At 55.9% G+C, this 18127-nt stretch overlaps 1 protein-coding gene across 1 annotated transcript; it reads right to left on the bottom strand.

Moving 5' to 3' along the window:
- Positions 1-1148: 1148 nt before the first annotated feature.
- On the bottom strand, positions 1149-6220 carry CRABP2 (cellular retinoic acid binding protein 2). Its single transcript, XM_007110346.4, has 4 exons — positions 5989-6220; positions 2430-2608; positions 2099-2215; positions 1149-1629 (listed from the first exon to the last, which is right to left on the bottom strand). The coding sequence occupies exons 1-4, from the start codon at positions 6056-6058 to the stop codon at positions 1579-1581; spliced, it is 417 nt and encodes a 138-aa protein (XP_007110408.1). The 5' UTR covers positions 6059-6220; the 3' UTR covers positions 1149-1578.
- Positions 6221-18127: the final 11907 nt, after the last annotated feature.

The following is an 18127-nucleotide window of genomic DNA, read 5'->3' as shown; positions in this document are numbered from 1 at the left end:
TATATATATATATCCGAATCACTTTGCTGTACACCTGAAACTAACACAATATTGTAAACCAACTATACTTCAATTAAAAACAAAAACAAAGGGCTTCCCTGGTGGTGCAGTGGTTGACAGTCCACCTGCCGATGCAGGGGACACGGGTTCGTGCCCCGGTCTGGGAGGATCCCGCATGCCGCGGAGCGGCTGGGCCCGTGAGCCATAGCCGCTGAGCCTGCGCGTCCGGAGCCTGTGCTCCGCAACGGGAGAGGCCACAACAGTGAGAGGCCGGCGTACCGCAAAAAACAAAAAAACAAAAACAAAAAATCCAGACAACTGAAGCTCAGAGACACTAAGTAACTTGTCTGAGGTCACACAAGTAGCAAGTGGCAGAACCAGGATTTGAACCTCTCTTATTCTAACACTTGTGCTCGTTTCTCCCTATCACAGCATGATAATGTAAAGAGCAAACAGGCAAACCAGTTAGGAGGTGAGCAATGAGAAAGCATGGTCTAGGGCAGTGGTCTGGGGAAGGAGGGCAGGCATTTGAGAGAGATCATGATGGAATTTGGGAAGACACGGGACAGACCTGAGTGTGGAGGCTCAGGGAGGTGAGTGGAGGAGGACCCAAGGGGCCTGGAAGACCTAGGAGACAGGGCAGATGGGGCAGAGCGAGGGATCTCAAGGCAGAGATGGGTTTGTCTCAGAAACAGAGGATACCTGGGCAAGAGCAAGGCCAGCCTGTGGGCGTTGACGAGCTCATCTGGAGCCAGGTGGGAAGCCAAGGCCAGGCCCGGGGTGGCCCACAGATTGGGGTTGGGGGAGAGAGAAGGAACAATTGGAGGAGGAGGAAGCTGTGTCACCATCATGGGAGAAGGTGGGAATCAGTTCCCCAGCGCCTGCTCAGAGCCAGGGGGGCCCTGGTGGCCTTGGAAGCCAGAGCAGGAGACAAAGGAGGCTGGAGGAGGGGAAGTGAAGGTGATGCTCATGGAATCAGCAGCAAATGAGGGGGTGGTGATGAGAAAGGTGAAGGGAAGGTGGCTCCCGCCCAGGTGTGTAAGTCACACCGGTGCTGCTGAAACATCGACTCTCTCACACTGCAATTCAGAGGCAAAGTTGAACTCAGGTGACTTACCCAACCCCTTCCCAACGAGCCAGAGACAGGTTTTATTTTCTAAAACATTTTAATAAAATTAACCAATAAATATTCTACACTGTATGGGCTACAGGGACAAAGAGTGGAAGACAGAGGGCCAGTCTTCCCAGTCGGGCCCTCGGGTCCCCTTGCAGAAAAAGAGAGAGACGGTGCTCTGGGCTGGCTTGGGGCTGGGACTGCTGACTTGGGATGGGGGGAGTGATTCTGGAATGGGTGATCTGGGGTCCTGCCATCCATCCCACTTTGTTGGTGTATGGGAGGAGAGGAGGGGCCAAAAAAAGCAGAGCCCCTGCAGGAGGCATCCTAGCACCCCCAGAAGTGACTGGGGTGAGGGGAGAGCTAGCCTAGAAGGAAGGAATGGGGGAGGGGCAGCCCATGGGGCAGTGAAGCAGGGAGCATGGGCTGGTGGAGGGCTCTGGTGGCTCGTGGGCCACAGCCACTCACTCTCGGACATAGACCCTGGTGCACACGATGTCGTCCGCCGTCATGGTCTGAAAGGGGAGAAGTCATTGTTAGCCTGGGAGGCCCCTGGGTCCTGTGCTTGGGAGCAGGAGGGTTGAGTGGAGGTACTCTGCTTGACCTCCAGGTCCAAACCGACTTCTTGGCTCAGGACTGACAGGTAAGAGCTGGTCACAAAATGCCTGGGCATCATGGGATGGAGGACAATACAGCCCCAGGGGTCCATCCTAAGTCTTTCTCCCCAAGCCAGGAAGATCCCCACGGAGAAGTGTTGGGACCTCTCAGCGCATGTCCTTTGCTCCACACGGAAGGGACACCCCTTTTACGTTTGCTCAAGGACACTGTATGGGACAGGGACAGCTTAGTCCTGCCCCAGCAGCCTCATAGGAGATGGGGAGACCAGCCACAGTTGTTCTTAAATCTCCTGCACCCTGGAATGTCCCGGAAAATCTCTGAAGGTAGCACTGGGCTTGCTCTGAGCTGAGAGGAGGCAGGCCTTACCAGGATCAGCTCTCCGTCATTGGTCAGTTCTCTGGTCCAGGAGGTCTTGGGACCCTCTCCCTTCAAAAGCCTCTGCTCGCAGACCATTTTGTTCTCACTCTCCCATTTTACCAGGCTCTGCATGAGAGGGTGGTCAAGTGAGGTGGGCCCACAGCAGGGACAATGATGTGAGAGGTATAGGGGATGCACCCCCTTTCTACCCACCACCACCATCTAGGGACTTTCTCCATTGGAAATGGAGGAAAGACTCTAGGAAAAGACTGGAAAATGTCATGTTGAGAGGCAGGGCAATAGATGCCATGACCCTGAGGGACCCCGTCCCGGCACGCACCTTACAGGGTCGCCCGTCCACAGTCTGCTCCTCAAACTCTTCTCCGATATTGAAGTTGATCTCTGTGGTACGCACGGTGGTAGAGGTTTTGATGTAGAAAGTGTCTCCCTCCTGTTTGATCTCCACCGCTGGCTTGGATGCTGCAGCCACGGCGATCTTCCTCAGCATCACGTTCACCCCTGGAGGGAGAGGAGAGGCTCGACTTTTATGGGTGCTCCAGGCACCTGTCTCACACTCTCCCCAGGGACAGCAGGAGCAGGCTGAACTGAGCGGCTGGGAAGAGGGGCAAGCTGCCTGGGCGTCCAAGAAAGTACCTTGAAGGGAGGGCAGGTGGTACAGCCCTGATGGCTGGTGGGTTCAGGGAGGAGGGACAGAGAGGCAGTGCCCTGCCCTTGGGAGTTCTGCTTCTAGCTACGGCCCCACCTGGATGAGTCAGCAGCCTTGGATCGGGATCCCCAAGTCTCAGCTCTTCACTTGGTTCTTGGGGGCAGCTTCCCCCTATTCCTCTCATCCTGCCACAGCTCACCTTGGCTCAATTCACCTCACTTTTGGTCCTTTGTCCACCCTGCTGGAGACGATCTGCTGGGGTGGGCTCATCAGAGTCACTGCGTCTGCACCCCCGCCCAAGTGCAGGGCAGGCCTTCCCCAGCCAGGCCTCACTACTCACGTCCTGGAGTAGGGGCCACTTCCCTCTCTGCCCACTCACCTCCCCTGTCTTGTGGCCTTTATTTGCTGAGCCTCTGTCCCTCCCCAGGATGGGAAGGAGCAGGGATTCTCAGCAGGGGAAGAGGTGGGACAGCTGTTTCCCCCTATAGAATGGTCAGCAGCCTGGGGACACCACAGGCTGTGAAATAAGATCCATTAGGCCATGATTTCCACCTGGCTCACCCTCCCTTGCAGGCTGGGTGACCCTGGGCAAATGGCTTAACCTCTCTGAGGCTTAGATTCCACAACTGTAAAATGGAGACAGTAACTTCTTCAAGAGCCTATCACATGGGATGATGTGTGTTTAGGCCCTAGCACACACAGTGCCAGGCACATCTTTATGTTTTCAGGAAACAATAGCTACTCTTATTGTTGTTGTTATTTTCACTGATAAAAGGAAGGCAAAGAAAAAGCCAGAGTTGGGGCTCAGACAAAATTCCCTGCATCGGACTCCTGCCCACCTGCCCTCCTGGAACAGACAGGGACACTCCCCTCCCCTCCCCTGATGGGGTCCCGACTCCAGGAACACCCACCCCACTTCAGCGGTCAGGTCTTCTCATTCAGCTTCTGTGGATTCAGAGCCCCTGTGCCTGTCCCCCTATCTTTTCCTAGATTGGACCCCTTCTCTCTATTCCCTAGTTATTTAAAAGGAGTGGAGGAGCCGGAGAGAGCAGCCCTCTGACAGGAAGTCAAGCAAGCAGGGAGGCACCTCTAGTCAGGGCCCAGGTCCAAGCTCTACACCACTTCACCTGGCCTGGCCTCCTGCCCTGAACTGGAGCAGAACGCTTCAGGGAAGCAATGGGTGGGATGAGGGGCCAAGCTGGGCTGGGCCAGGCAAGTGGGATTCCCTATCTCCCGATGCGGTCCAGACCCCCTGGCCCTCCTCCAGACCTGGGTCCCTAGAGAAACAAATCCCCTTTCCGCTTGGCACCAGAGCAGACCCACTCTATTCCAGACAGAAGGGAGTGGGAGGAAGCCCTGTCCCTTAGGAGCCCCAGGAGCCCACTTCTTGGCTGCCGATCTCTTGGGTCCAGGGAGAAATGACTGAGGTTCCCAGGACCAATTGACTTGGTAAAAGAGACATACCCAATCCACCTCCTTGGACAAAAAGACTACTTCACTCTCTAGTGCTTCCCGGGAAGTCCATACTGTTATCCATCTTTCCCGTTATAGGAACAGGAGCTGCTAGCTATGTGTCATGACCATCATACTGGATGGGACGGGTATCCCCCAAATACCTGAGCATCCCTCCCCAGGAGAGAGACTCTTGCATAGGACAAAGAGGGGTGAGAAGGGACTGAGGTTCCTGCGGAAGCAAGGCTAGGTCCAGAGGAGACACCCCGGCAGCCAGCTTCTGGTACCTGTGGTGCTGGGGCCAGGCTCAGCCAACGTTGGCTGATTCAGGACTGTGTTTGTCTAACGGGTCTGTTTTCAATCTGCCCCCCAGCAAGCCCTGAGGAGGGCACGTGGCTCTGAGAGACCCCGCAGGGAGGACAAACAGACTGAAGACAGACAGACAACAGGGTTGGGTTTGGGATCTTATCCTCCAGCTGGGGCCTGGGGGTGTGCCAGGCCACTGCCTCCTCCACTGGGGAGAGGGGCCAGAATCCAGAGAAGTTGGGGGAGGAAATGGCATCTAGGCTTTCTGAAGGGAAAATTTTTATCCTTTGGTAGGATCTTGGTGGCATGCATGCGGGATCTAGTTCTCCGACCAGGGATCAAACCCAGGCCCCCTGCAACAAGGGTAGGGCAAGAAAGGCTGACATGATTACAAGAAATACTGTGGTCAGACTGCAAGAAGAGCTAACGGTAAGGAAGGATGGAAATCCCTGCTTTCCTCACTGCATTCCAGACCCTTCCTAGTTCCTGACTCATTTCTACAGCCCCCTGCCCCACACAACCCTTAGCTCATTCCAGCTGGGGTCTCTCTGTTCAGTTCAGAAATTGATGGCTCCAGGGTTTCCAGGTGGCTTCCCAGTGGCTGGGTCCTTGACTAACCGCCATCTCTTTGCAGAGCCCTCTCCCCAGCCGGCCCAGGCTTTCTCCCGCCTCCCCAGACACCAGAGGGCACACAGGAGTTGGGAAGGGCAGTCTGGGTAGATTCAACTTCCTCCACCTTTAACCAACAGACCTAGCTGGGCTGCAGCCCGTCTCCAGGGAGGCAGGGAGAAGAGAATTCGGATTTTCTGAAAGGGAGGGGATGGCTGGGGTTTCACACGAAGCCATTTGTTGAAATCTAAGAAAGTGATAATTATCCAGAGCGAGTTTAGGATTCTGGAGCTGCTCGCTGTAGGAAAATATTTGTCTCACAGATGGAGGGTGGGGGGAGCAGAGTGGAAAAGTTCTGAAAGGGGAATAAAGGGGGATCTGGGGGCCCTGCGGTGACGGATCACCTGGTGGGTGGAGCCCTGCGCAGAGAGATATGGAATCTGCCCGGGGATTGGGTTACCTGCGGGGGGCAAGGGGAAGGAGGCAGGAATGCCTGGGGTGGGGGTGGGAGGCTCGGCTGGGTAGGGACCCAGGCTCCCAGCCTGGATGCAGGGTTTGCAGCTTCCGAACTGCGGAGAACCCCACTGCCTCACCCCAGGGAATACCGACCTCATGCTTCTGGTTTCTACCTGATTCAGAGGCTGAGTCGCCGCAGGAGTTGGCGTCTGTGGGCGCCCCGCCAGAGGAAGAAGGATTTAGGTGTTCGGGCTCAGCGCCCCGGGACTCAGGCCGTCTGACCCCTATTCTTGGGAATGCAGGCGCCCAGCTTCCCACGCCCTGATTCCAACTTCCCTTTCTTTCTCGTACCCACCTCCGAGGCCTCGGAGCCCCCTCTCCTCTTCCGGGCGCTCATAAATCTCCTTACCCAGAACTTTGAGCAAATCCTCGAAGTTCTCCGATCGGATGATCTTCCAGTTGCCAGAGAAGTTGGGCATGGTGGCGGTGCTAGTGGCGGTCCCCTTAGATCCTTCGGCTGGAGCACTGGACGCTGAGTCCTTTAGTCGAAAGATGTCTCCGCCGCCTTCGCCGGATGGTGAGACTCAGGAACCAGGACTCGTCTAAGGACAACCCTAAAGCCGGCCTGGGCTCTCGCGCGGGCAGCTTTTATACCCTTCGTGGACCCGCCCTTGCCCAAGAATGAGGTGGCCCCGCCTCCCGCTCCGCCCCCCCTCCATCCCACCTGGGGGGCCTTGAGCCCCGGCCCTGCTTTACCACCCCACCCCCACTCCCTCCCTGTCCTCTGGATCTAGCCCAGTGGGCGGGTCCAGAATTCGCTGAGAGGGCCCGAGATTGCTGGCTCCCGCGCCAGTGGGTGGATGAGGAGGCGGACGGAGGGCCAGCCCTCGGACTGGGCTCTCAACCGAGAGGAGAGGGCGCTAGGCCCGGGGCACGGATGCTGGGCTCTCATGTCCTGCAGTCCGAGGCACAGGGTCGCACCTCTCCTGTTCCCCATCCCTGCCCAACCTGACACGGTGCGCTCGACTCCTTGGCGCCGGACACCCGGCGACACCACCGGCGGGTGAACCCCTGCTTGCAAGCCAGAGCTGGGGAAGAGAATGGGCGGCCGAGCTCCGGCTCCACTGCAGCTTGAGCCGGATCCAGTGTGACCGCTCCGAACTCAAGAGACCGGCTGGGGAGCCCTGGGGTTCAGGGGCCAGGCACCTAAGTGAGTCAACGGCTCCCCCTGCCGGAACAACTCGAAGAGGCTGGGAGGGGGCTTCACCCGCTACCCACCACCCTCGACTCCCCAGCCGGTATCGGGCTCCAGTAGCGCCTGCGGACGCTGGAAGTTGGCGCAGGGAGACTCATTCTTCTTAAAGTGTTGGGCGGGCATCGAAGGGTTAAACAGGAGCCTGGAGCGCCAGGCTGGGGAGGGCAGAGGTCACAGCCAATCACTTGACACGAGCTCTTTATTACGGCGCTTTCTCCGTCACTCAGCTCCCCAGACCCCCGAGGGAATCGCAGTAGGCGGCAGGGAGGGGAGGCGGGGACTGAGGCGCGGAGCCCTAGGCGCGCCACGCTGCCACCTAGGTTGGGGGGAGTCTGGGTGCCTCGGGGAAGGGGCGGAGCGGGGTCTCAGGTGTCACCATTCTGAGCCGTAAAACGGGCGGAAGGAGAGGCCGCCCCTCCGCGAGCGGCTTTGAAGTGGGAGATCAAACGAGGGGGGTAGGGAACGGCTCCCCGCGGAGACCCAAGTGGGAGTGAGCGAGACCCCGGGAGAGAGGGCCGGGAGACAGAGAAACAGAAATGGAAGTCAGGCAGGGAACCTCGGAGACAGGCCGGGATACCCGAGACCGCCGACCGCAGAGGATGCGGTACCCACAGCGGGCGGAACCCGGGGGCCTGTCAAGCGCTGAGGGACACTGCGGCCCAGCTGCCCTCGGCGAATCCGTGCACGTGGCCCCGATGCCCGTACAGCACCCCACCCCCGCCACCCTGCCGGAGCTGTCCTCCCAGCTTCTTCCGAGGCGGGGAAGAAAATCCCCACATCTGGTCCCAGCCCTGTGTTCCTGCCCTGGCCCCTCCCTGCCAGCGTGGCCATGGGTGGAGCAGAGGACAGACTCTCCGAGATTCTAAACCCTTTCCCTTAGAGCCCTGGAACGGTCTAGGGAGGTAGGGGCCTTAGTTGGGGAGGAGCCCGGAGGACGAGAGCCAAGGGAGAGGGGCTGGAGGATTTACCAAAGACACACTGGAGGTCGTTGAGCCTCTGTGCTGTAAAGAGGAAAATCTCTGAATTACGGGTGTGTAGGAAAAAAATAATGCAACTAGGGTGACTCTGGAGCAGGAGGGATGGAGATTAGACTGTAGAAAGGACTTCTTGACAGGGTCCCACACTGCAATAACCAATAAAATGTCAATTCTGAAGAAGGGAGCTGGATGCTCCAGCCTGGTTTTAGGGTTCCAGGTTTGGTGTGGGAGAGTTTATTTGGGGGTGCGGGTGGCCTGGTCTTCTGGAAGTGAGGGGGCAGAGGGTCGAAGGGCTCTCGGAGGATGGACAGACAAAAGCAGAGGTGGTGGAGGGAAGGGGGTGGTCCCTGGGGGGTGCTTAGGGCCTGGGGTTAAGGCACTGCCTGTGCTCCTCCCCCATCCACCCGGCTCCAGCAATGCTGTAGGTAAAGGGAGGGGGATTAAGTTCTGACAGTGAAATCAGGCTCCCAGCCAAAGGGATGAGGAGAGGCTGGGGGAGGGAACATGGCGGAAAGCAGACTCCTGCTGCCTCTCCTTCCCCCTCACTGCCCCCCACCTCTTCCACCCAGGTCCCATGTCCATCTCCACTCCAGCCCTCTTTTTTTTCTTTTCTTTTCTTTTTTTTTTGTGGTACGCGGGCCTCTCACTGTTGTGGCCTCTCCCGTTGCGGAGCACAGGCCCCGGACGCGCAGGCTCAGCGGCCATGGCTCACTGGCCTAGCCGCTCCGAGGCATGTGGGATCTTCCCGGACCGGGGCACGAACCCGTGTCCACTGCATCGGCAGGCGGACTCTCAACCACTGCGCCACCAGGGAAGCCCGACACTCCAGCCCTCTTGAGACCCCAGCGAGAATAGTCCAGTCTCCTCCTCAATATTCATCCCTCGTGCTGCAAAAGAGAAGGGCCAATGTTGGCCCTCTCCCCCACAAGCCTTGTGACTAAGGATGTAGAAACCTCGCTCAAAAGATGGTCACCAGAATGAGGGAGCCTAGACCTGCAGGAGCACAGAGGAGGGATGTGGTCTGGCTGAGGAAACTGGAGAGGCTGGAGGTGGGCGCTCCCTGGGGTGGAGGAAGGAGGCCTGGGCCCACTCCCCTCCCTTCACTTCCTCACTCCCCCCACTGGCCAGGCAGCCAGAATTTCCAAGAAGACAGAAGTAAGACAAAGGAAAGTCGGGCTGGGAGGGGAATTTTTTCCAGATGTGCTTGTGGTTTGGCAGCTCTGGGCCTGAGCTTCAGCCCCCGCACCCCAACCCTGGCTGAGGGAGGTGGGCCGAGGGTCCAGAGCATGGTGCCAGGCAGCTAGGCTGGATGTCTCAGCCTCCAGCAGCCCTGTTACCCCACAGAAGCATGGAGGCTCATGTGTAAGGCGTGCTTAGGGGAGATTCAGGGGAAGGGGGTTGGGGGACTGGGATGAGAGGGCTGGGGGTACCGGGAAAGGGGGCTAACAGAGGAGGTTGGGGGAGCCTAGGGGCAAGGGGCAGGGGCTAGGGCCCTGGAACCAGGCGATGGGGAGGAGTTTAGCCAGCATCATTCATTCAGTCACAACTGGCTTTAATTTCCCGCTGGGATCCATAAGGAGAAGGAATTTCCTAGTGTCGCTGGCCTTTTAATTATGACCAAATCTGCTGCAGATCTCCTGGGGCAACGCGTTCCCCTTTCTAGGAGCCTTGGTCGTACTCCTCTTGGGGTTCCCCCTAGGAATTTGGAGACTCAGGTGGGGGAGGGTGCCTAATTGGTGAGAAAAGCTGGGGGAGAAGAGGCAGGATGGGGGTGGGGTGGGGAGGAAACCAACCCGCTTGAGAGAGTTAGGAAAAAAAACACTCTGGGGCTTTGTTCCCGTTGCAGTGTGGCTATGAGGAAAGTGGCTGGTTTTGCAGAAGGAATGGAGAAGGGTGGGCTCTGAATGGTTGCAAGAGTGTGGGTGTGAGGAGATGTAGATGCGTGTATGATTGAGGGGTCTGGGGGCTTGGGAAGAGGAGGCTCCCCTACTCCTCTCCAACATTCCCTTGAAGCTGAGTCGGGGAGGAGTGATGGGAAGAGTGGGAGTGTCATGAACCCCTCACCCTCACCCCCAACCGGGACCAAGGAGATTCTCTGGCCAAAGCCAGCACTTGTAGAAGGGCCTCACCCTGACCAGTGTTATTGCATCTGCTGGATCACAGAGTTTGTTGGCTGGGAGTCATGTAGAAATTAAACCCAGGTGGGGCTGGACACCTGGGTCTCTGCCACTCGGGGTAGGGGCAGCAAATAAAGCAGGACTTCTATAGAGGGTGGGGAAGTCGGAAAGTAGAAGAGAGGAGTTGGGAGTGGCTGGGGCAGGACAGCTGTGTCTCCCTCCTGGCCTCCCTGAGCCCTCAGGATTCCACTCAGCACCAAGCGTAGACTTAAGCATCCTGCCTCCTAGTCTGCTCTGATCCTCGGTACCGAAGGGGATGTTCCATTCGTGTGTCTCCCTGGGTTTAGGGACTAGCCCTTTTCAAATCTGGTAAGGCCGGCTCTGATTCTCCCCAAATGAAATTGCCATTGCAACAGGATGGATGGCAGTTAGACCAAAAAAGAGCTTCCAGCAAGCTAAAGTGCAAGCTGGGAGACAGAGATCTAGAAAGGAGGCAACTCATTTCCCAGGAACATCTGGGCACACGGGAGAGACCCTGAGAACTAAGGAAGGCGTGAGCAGAGAATCCCAGTGACCAGGGGAAGGGGCAGCTGGACCCAAAGGTAGGGGCTGACAAGTGGCCTCTGGGGCCAGCCCCGGGGCCCTGCAAAGAGGGAGGTAAGTATGGCCCAGTAGGGTCAGACCCACAGGGTGTGAGGAAGGGACTGACTGTGATAGGAGGGATTACAGTTAGACCAGGGGAGGATCTGCACCGCACCCAGGCAGCCAGGCGGCTCCTCTGTTGTTTTTGGCTCTGCTACCTGGTTCCCAGCTCCTTACGCCAACGCTTTCCTCAGGGCTGGGCCGGGCACACTGAGCCGCCGGGCAGGCTGAGCAAGGGAGGGGAGAAGGAGGAGGTGGGGATGCAGTGCCTGAAGACGTGCCCGGATTGAATCTCTTTCGCCTGAGAGAGGCCCCTGGCTCTGCTCGCCTTTTCAGGGGGCAGGCGCAGAGGTGTGGGCAGTCACTGAAGAGGCTGGAGACCCCCTGCACAAGGCCTGGCCACCACTGCACTGATTCTATTCCTTGACCCTGGGCTCTTTGTTCCTCTGTCCCTCTACCGTGGCTCCACCACCTAGACTTTGCTTCTTGCCAGTCTGGCATGGGAGGTCATCCCTTTCTCCACGTAGGCCCCTGCTCAGTTTTCTCTCCTACTGCAGTGAAAGACACCAAATTCGACTCCCCTTCCTCTGGCGCCTCCATGCTTCTCAGAGAACCTCCAGGCTGAGGTGGGGATTCAGTGTGGCCGGGACTGTTGGTGGCAGTTGCCGACATCTGAAGCTGGATGGGCCTGGACCTGACTCTGGCCAGCTGTGGCCCCTCCCCGCCTCCTGAAGGAATCCCCCCAGGGCAGCACTGCTGGATGAAGAAGTCAGTCAGCACCTGAGACCTGCAGTTAAACTCCTTTTAGCTTTTATGATGCAGTGACTAGGGCCAGACCCCTCTGCCATTTCCACTCCCTGCCCTGCACTGGCTCCTTAACCCCTGGCAGCCCAAGACAGGAGGATGAAGGCTGTAGCTATGACAGGTTTGGCAGGCTGGACACCTGGGTTTGCATGGCACCTGGGGACAGTGGCTAACCTTGGAAAAGATGAACAGCCTGCAGTCTAGCCCAAGACTGGTTCTGGGGAGCCCGAGCCATCTCCCAGATGCCTCCTCTCCCACTCTCTGAAGATGGCAAATCTCTCTCCATTGAGATGATCTGGAGTTTCTGGAGGAAGAAAGAAATTGGCAAGGCTGCAGATTGGATGGGTGCTATATTCCTCCTCTGGCCTGAACTGCAGAAGGTGGGCACTGGGCCAGATAATCAGACTCTGGGATTGAAGAGGAAAAAAGCAGGAGGGAGGAGAGAAGGGCGAGGTCCCAGAGAAGAAACTGAGGGGGCCCCAGGTCTGGGCTTTGAGGTTCTGGATGGAGACAGAAAGAGGGTGTTGGACCCACTGTCCCTGGGGGTGGTGGGACAGGGTAAGGGGGATGATGGGTCAGACTCAGGAACATCGGCCAGCTTGGGGAGAACGCCTCTTCAAAGCTCCTTAGCTCTCCCATTCCCCTCCTCTCTCTAGCCCCCAAATGCAGCTACTGTCTCCAGGTAAGACCTAGTAGCTTGGGACTTCCCTGGTGGCACAGTGGTTAAGAATCCGCCTGCCAATGCAGGGGACACGGGTTCGAGCCCTGGTCTGGGAAGATCCCACATGCCACGGAGCAACTAAGCCTGTGCACCACAACTACTGAGCCCGCGCACCTAGAGCCTGTGCTCCGCAACAAGAGAAGCCACCGCAATGAGAAGCCTGTGCACCGCGACAAAGAGTAGCCCCCGCTTGTCGCAACTAGAGAAAGCCGGCCCAACACAGCCAAAAATAAATTAAAAAAACAAAAAACAAAAAACGACCTAGTAGCTTGGCCCCCAGCCTGGCTCCTACGGGCCTATGGAAACCAGCTATGCTAATGGCTCCAGGAAGGAGGCTGAAGCTCCAAGAGTCGGGTAATAAGGGCCAGCTTCCCCAACACCAGGGCCCTTCTTGCTGCAGACCAGGCCCAGGCCAGTGGGCCAGACTCCCTGGAGACAGAATCAGAGGTGCAGGGGGATTAGAGCAGAGTAAGGGAGGACCCCAGGAGCCCAGATTCCTGGTCCCTGCCCCCATCCTCCCATCTTGAGCAGGCAGGGAATTAAGAAGGGATACAAGAGTTCAGAGTCTGGCCCCTTTGCCAGGCGAGGGCCTTGTCCTTCCGGTGACCCTGCCCTCCCACATGGGAGGGTGGGGGAGGCCCCAGACTGACCTAGCCCTAATGGCTTTCCCTGGGCAGGATGAACAAAATGGGAAAAAGATGTGTGAGGTGGGAAGCTCTGATTTCCTTTCCCCTGTAGGCTCCAGCTCTGGAAAATGTTAGCTGTCAAAGAGAGACTGTACAGTCTCCCTGCCTCCCCCAACCCAGTACCCCTTACCCCATCCCATCCACCAGGGACCCCCAGCCTGCCCGGATTCCCAAAGGGCACTGGGCTAGTGCCTGTGAATTTCAGCTCGCCAGGCTGAGGACACATACTGTTGTGACAAAGGCCCCCCCACCCCCCGCCCGGGTCTTCTCCACCAACCTGGGAAAGACATCCAAGCGGGAGCTTTGGCACTTGGGATCTTCAGGGACACGTCCCTGGGGGATCAAAGGAGCCAGAAGCTCCTGGATTTCACAGCTGCCAACCTCTCCCCACGGTCTCACGCCTCCTAAATCCCAGCGCTCTAGGACTGTCAGCCACACATTTCCAGGTTTCCAGATGATCTGGAGTTTTGTTAGTCTTCCCACTGAGCTTGCAGTAACTCGCCTAGAGAGGGAGCCATCCTGAGTCAAGGACACACAGTGTGTGCCTTTTCTCCCTGCTTGGGGGCAGTGTGGTCTCGTTGGGCCAAGTCTCCTCTGATGAGCTCCCTGACCCACGGGTGCTAGGTTCCTAGGAGCCCCAGGGAATTGATTCCAAAGCTGGGAGGAGGCAGTTCCTGCCTTTGAGTGGAGAGTGGGCATGGGGGTGGGTTCTAACCTAGCAGAAAGGCAACAGAACACTCTGCCCTTTCCCCAGCCCGGGACCCCTTTGATTTGACCCCAGATCCACCCTCCCACCCTTCAGGAAAGCTTCCCAGACCTACCCACTCTGCCAGGTCAGCCAGGCGTCCAAGCCCCAGCCTTAGGTCTCCAGCTGTCAGGCTGGATTATCTGCCTCTGCCTCCCTGTTGGTCCTGGGTGTGGGCTATGTCTCCCTCCCCAGCTCCCAGGGCAGGGGCAGTCTGCCTTCTTCCTCCTTTGGTTATGGCTTGGATCCGTCTCATGGAATCTTTCCAAGAAGCAACTGAGCAGTATTCCACAAGGTAGAAGGGAGTGAAGAACCTGCCCCTTGGGGAAGCTGCCTCTGGTCTAGGGATGCCAGACAATTTAGGTTCCTGGTGCTGTATTGGGACAGGGGAGTCAGGGTCACAGACACAGGGCCCAATCCTCAGTGCCCAGGTCTGGGAAAGGAGTGGCTCTGACTCTGAATCCACCACTGTGCAACAACTTTCCATGTACTGTCTTGGGTCTGTTTGATTCCAAAGCTTTGCTCTTAAACACTTCAGAGTGGAATTCAGTTGAGCCTGGAGGAAGATTAAGATGTACTTGTCTTTCCATAGCAAATTCTTAAAAATACCTTCTCTCTCTGCCTCTTCCCTCCACCCCCATCTCTCTAAAAATCCTAGGCATTATATACACTCTTTCAAAGAAAGCACAGAGTTGATGGTATCCCTAAATAAGGCTAGAAGCCTTACATATTAAAGAAAGAAACAAACAAAACCAGCAAGTCAGCACAGTTAAGCGGTGGGAGGGCAGAGAGGAGAGTGGAGCAAAAACCTGTGCAGCAGTTCCCACAGGCCAGGGGCTGGGGTGGAAGGGACTCACCAGGACCCCTCCCCTAGCAGTGCCACTAGATGTTACTTACCCATTTAGTCACTGCCCGAAAGAGATAGTGCAACCCTGACTGTCTGCCCAGAGTCTGCAGCAAATCTCCAACCCTGACCATCCTTGGGTCCCCAACTTCTGAGGGTGCATGTACTTCCTGAGCTCTCTTTGGTGGGCTAGTGTATACAGGAGCTTGGGTGAGAGTTGAAAAGCTAAAGATGTCGGTCTTGGCTTAAACATTTGTTCAGCATCAACCATACCAAAGATCGTCCATGTGTATGTAAAGTTAGTCTCAAATGAGGCCACTTAGCACATCCACTGCTTCAACTCCTATCCTCTCTTGCCTAGATTACAGCAAGAGCCTCCTCTTTGGTTTTCTGTTCCCACTCTCCTCCCTTCACGGCAGTCAGGGGGAGTCCTTTAAATCCTGAGTCAGTTCACACCAGTCTGCTCAAAACCCTGCATTGCTTCCCCATTTTGTGCAGACATTAAGCCCAACTCCTTACGATGGCCTACAAGGCTCTATATCATCTGCCTGTATCTCCCCCTGCTCACTAACCCCAACTCCTACCCCCTTCCCCTTGGCTTCCCCTGTTCCAGCCATGCCGGCCTCCTTGCTGCTCCCTAAATACACCAAACATTCCTCCTGCCTTTACACCTACCTCTTTCTCTGGTATGTTCTTCCCCTAGACATTTACATGACTTGCTCCTTCACTTCTTTCAGGTCTGCTCAAATAAATGTCACTTCCTCAGCGAGGTCTTCTCTAAACAGCCCATCTAAAATCTTTTTTTTTTTTTTTTTTTTTTTTTGCAGTATGCGGGCCTCTCATTGTTGCGGCCTCTCCCATTGCGGAGGCTCCGGACGCGCAGGCTCAGCGGCCATGGCTCACGGGCCCAGCTGCTCCGCGGCATGTGGGCTCTTCCCGGACGGGGCACACACCCGTGTCCCCTACATCGGCAGGCGGACTCTCAACCACTGCGCCCTCTCACTGTTGTGGCCTCTCCCGTTGCGGAGCACAGGCTCCGGACGCGCATGCTCAGCGGCCATGGCTCACGGGCCCAGCTGCTCCGCGGCATGTGGGCTCTTCCCGGACGGGGCACACACCCGTGTCCCCTACATCGGCAGGCGGACTCTCAACCACTGCGCCACCATGGAAGCCCCCATCTAAAATCTTATGTACACCTATCTGCCTTATCCCCTTACTTTTCCTCATGTCACTCATCACCCCACTACAAGGGAAGTTCGTGCAGACTTCGCTAGCCTACCTGTACCTGGCACATGGTTTGTACTCAATAAATATTTCTTGAACAAGTGAATGAAAAGTGAATGACATCAACCAAAATCAATGACTACTAAGGCTGAAAGAAATACCTGTCTTTCATTAGTACTCTTGTTCCTGGCTTAATCATTTATTTAACTGTCCTTGATAGGTGCATGAAAAGAGGTACTCTGACAAAAATCAGGTCTGAAAACGAGAGTGATATAGCCCTGGCGGAGGGCATGACCGCTGCCTGGGAGGCCTCACAATTCTGCATGCTTCTCCATGATGCCTCAGCCGCCCTCTTAGAAATCGCTGACCCAACTCTTTGAGGCTCACGCCATATGTTTATTGCATCTTCAACTCCTTGTTTGCTGCATCTATCTACCTCAGGTCCCTAAGGATCTAGCTCAGGCTCCCCATCCTCCTGTTTCTAATCCTGCTGCTGGGGAGTTCCCTGGAGGTCCTGTGGTTAGGATTCCACGCTTCCACCGTAGGGGGCACGGGTTCGATCCCTAGTCAGGGAACTAAGATCCCACGTGCTGTGCAGTGCAACCAAAAAGAAATCTATCTATCTATAGATATAGGTACAGATATATAGATATATAGATATGTAATCCTATGGCCAGCCACCTGGGGGCTTCCAGCGCTTACTCAACAGGTCAGCCTCTCAGGTCCTTGACTCCACGGACTCCAACAATCTCATCTCCATCTCAGTTCAGCCACTCACCTCCGGGACCACACACTGTCCTCCCATTGCGGCCTATGCAGCTGCAAGCATTTAAACTCTCCACTTCTCTGTTTGGGCTGCCGAGTGATGCTAGAAAAAAGCTGCGACAAGCAGCTTGCAGCTTGCAGCTTGCAGTGCTCCTGCAAATTCAGGTTCTGACCTCAATCAGGAACTCTGCCGTTGCTCAGAGGCCCTTCCTTGTGTTCTCGGTTGGCTCGCTCTCTCGTCTTCTCAGTGGCTGCTGCAAACTGTCTTTATTCTTCCCAAGCTCCTGTCCCCTGACTTCCCCCTCATACTCAGCAGACCACTCTGCCTCTGATTTAATGAGCAATCGAGGTCACCAGGTGCTAATCACTTTATTCCACCGTCATCCCAAACCATCTCCATCTGCCCTACCCGTTCCTTTTTCCTTTCTGTCCCAGAAGAAGACATGGGATCCCTATTGCTGGCCAAGGCTAAGCTTGGCATCCCTTCCCCCTACTCTTTCAGGATCCCCTGTAGCTTACTTCACCTGCCCCCTCGTGAGCCACCTTATGTTCTACTGGCTTTGTCCTTTGGCATCCTAAGACTTCTCACTCCTACAGCAACCTTCACCTGCTTTTCTTCAGAGCCAAGAAAGAGCAGTCCACACCCACTCCTCTCCTTCCTCACCTCCAATTTATTCTCCAGCCCACCTCAGCTGAGCTTCTGCCGCCCTCCCCACCACCACCACAGACATTGCTGAGATGAAGGGCACCAAATCGCTACAAAATAGACCCTTTTCTTTGCTCTCAGCTTACTGGCTCTCCGTGCTGTTAATGCTATCTCCTCCCTCCAGGGGAGTCTCCTTAGTTGTCCTCTTAACCAATAGCCCTCTCTCAGACCTCTCTTCCTCCAGCAGCTTATAAGGATGGGTACTTCCGGAGACTCTGATTTTGACCTTCTGTTCCTCTTTATACCTTTATATATAAAGGCTTCATTCCAATCCAAGGCTTCCATCCCACTGCTACAATCTTGTCTCTAAGCCTTAGTTTCCAGCCCCAGATCTCTTTTACTCTGCTAAACTCCAGTCTGGTACATCCAGCTGCTGGCTGGACATCTCCATTTCGGTACCTTCAGGCAGCTTAAAGTCAAGCCAGTCAATACCCAAGTCATCCTCCTCAAAAACCTGCTCTTCTGCCCAGCATATTCTCTGTCTTGGTGAATGGCACCACTGCTCTCTATTCACTGTAATTCAGAAATATCAAGGCAACCTTTAATCCTCTTGCCCTGATCTCTAAGTCTTACTGATTCTACCTCCTCAGTGATGATCATATGCATCTTCCCACTTCATTAATTCAGGACTCCATCACTGCTCATCAAATTAGTCAAACAGAAGAACTCAGCTCCTGGCCCTTCTCCAATCCTGCTTCCATTTGGTTGCCAGCATCGTCTTCCTAAAACCCAGATCTGACCATATCACTTCCCTGTTTTAAATCCTTCAGTGACTCTGGACAGTACTTGCCACAGGGCACTGAAATTAGTTTACTGGTTTATCTTCTTCAGGTTGCTGTAAGCAACTCGGGGGCACATGCCATTTCTCTGTGCCTAGCACAATGCCTGGCACATAGCAGGTGCTTAATAAACATTTGAGTGGAAGGATTCGAAGTCTCATCAGGTGCTGCCTGAACGTGTTAACAGCCAAGCAGGGCAGTGGTTAAGAGCAGAGGCTTCAGGGCTTCCCTGGTGGCGCAGTGGTTGAGAGTCCGCCTGCCGATGCAGGGGACGCGGGTTCGT

This window comes from Physeter macrocephalus, unplaced genomic scaffold (genome assembly GCF_002837175.3).
Source record: "Physeter macrocephalus isolate SW-GA unplaced genomic scaffold, ASM283717v5 random_64, whole genome shotgun sequence".
Taxonomy (NCBI): Eukaryota; Metazoa; Chordata; class Mammalia; order Artiodactyla; family Physeteridae; genus Physeter; species Physeter macrocephalus.
Note: the sequence above shows the minus strand (reverse complement) of the source record. Positions and strands in the feature narration are given on the sequence as shown.

What these genes read in the sequence shown, in the direction of transcription:
- CRABP2 (XM_007110346.4), bottom strand. Translation starts at nt 6,058, where the DNA reads ATGCCCAACTTCTCTGGCAACTGGAAGATCATCCGATCGGAGAACTTC. An exon ending in GGATTTGCTCAAAGTTCTGG is followed by an intron (nt 2,609 to 5,988) that starts GTAAGGAGATTT and finishes CTCTCCCTCCAG; the next exon opens with GGGTGAACGTGATGCTGAGG. An exon ending in TGGACGGGCGACCCTGTAAG is followed by an intron (nt 2,216 to 2,429) that starts GTGCGTGCCGGG and finishes CCTCTCATGCAG; the next exon opens with AGCCTGGTAAAATGGGAGAG.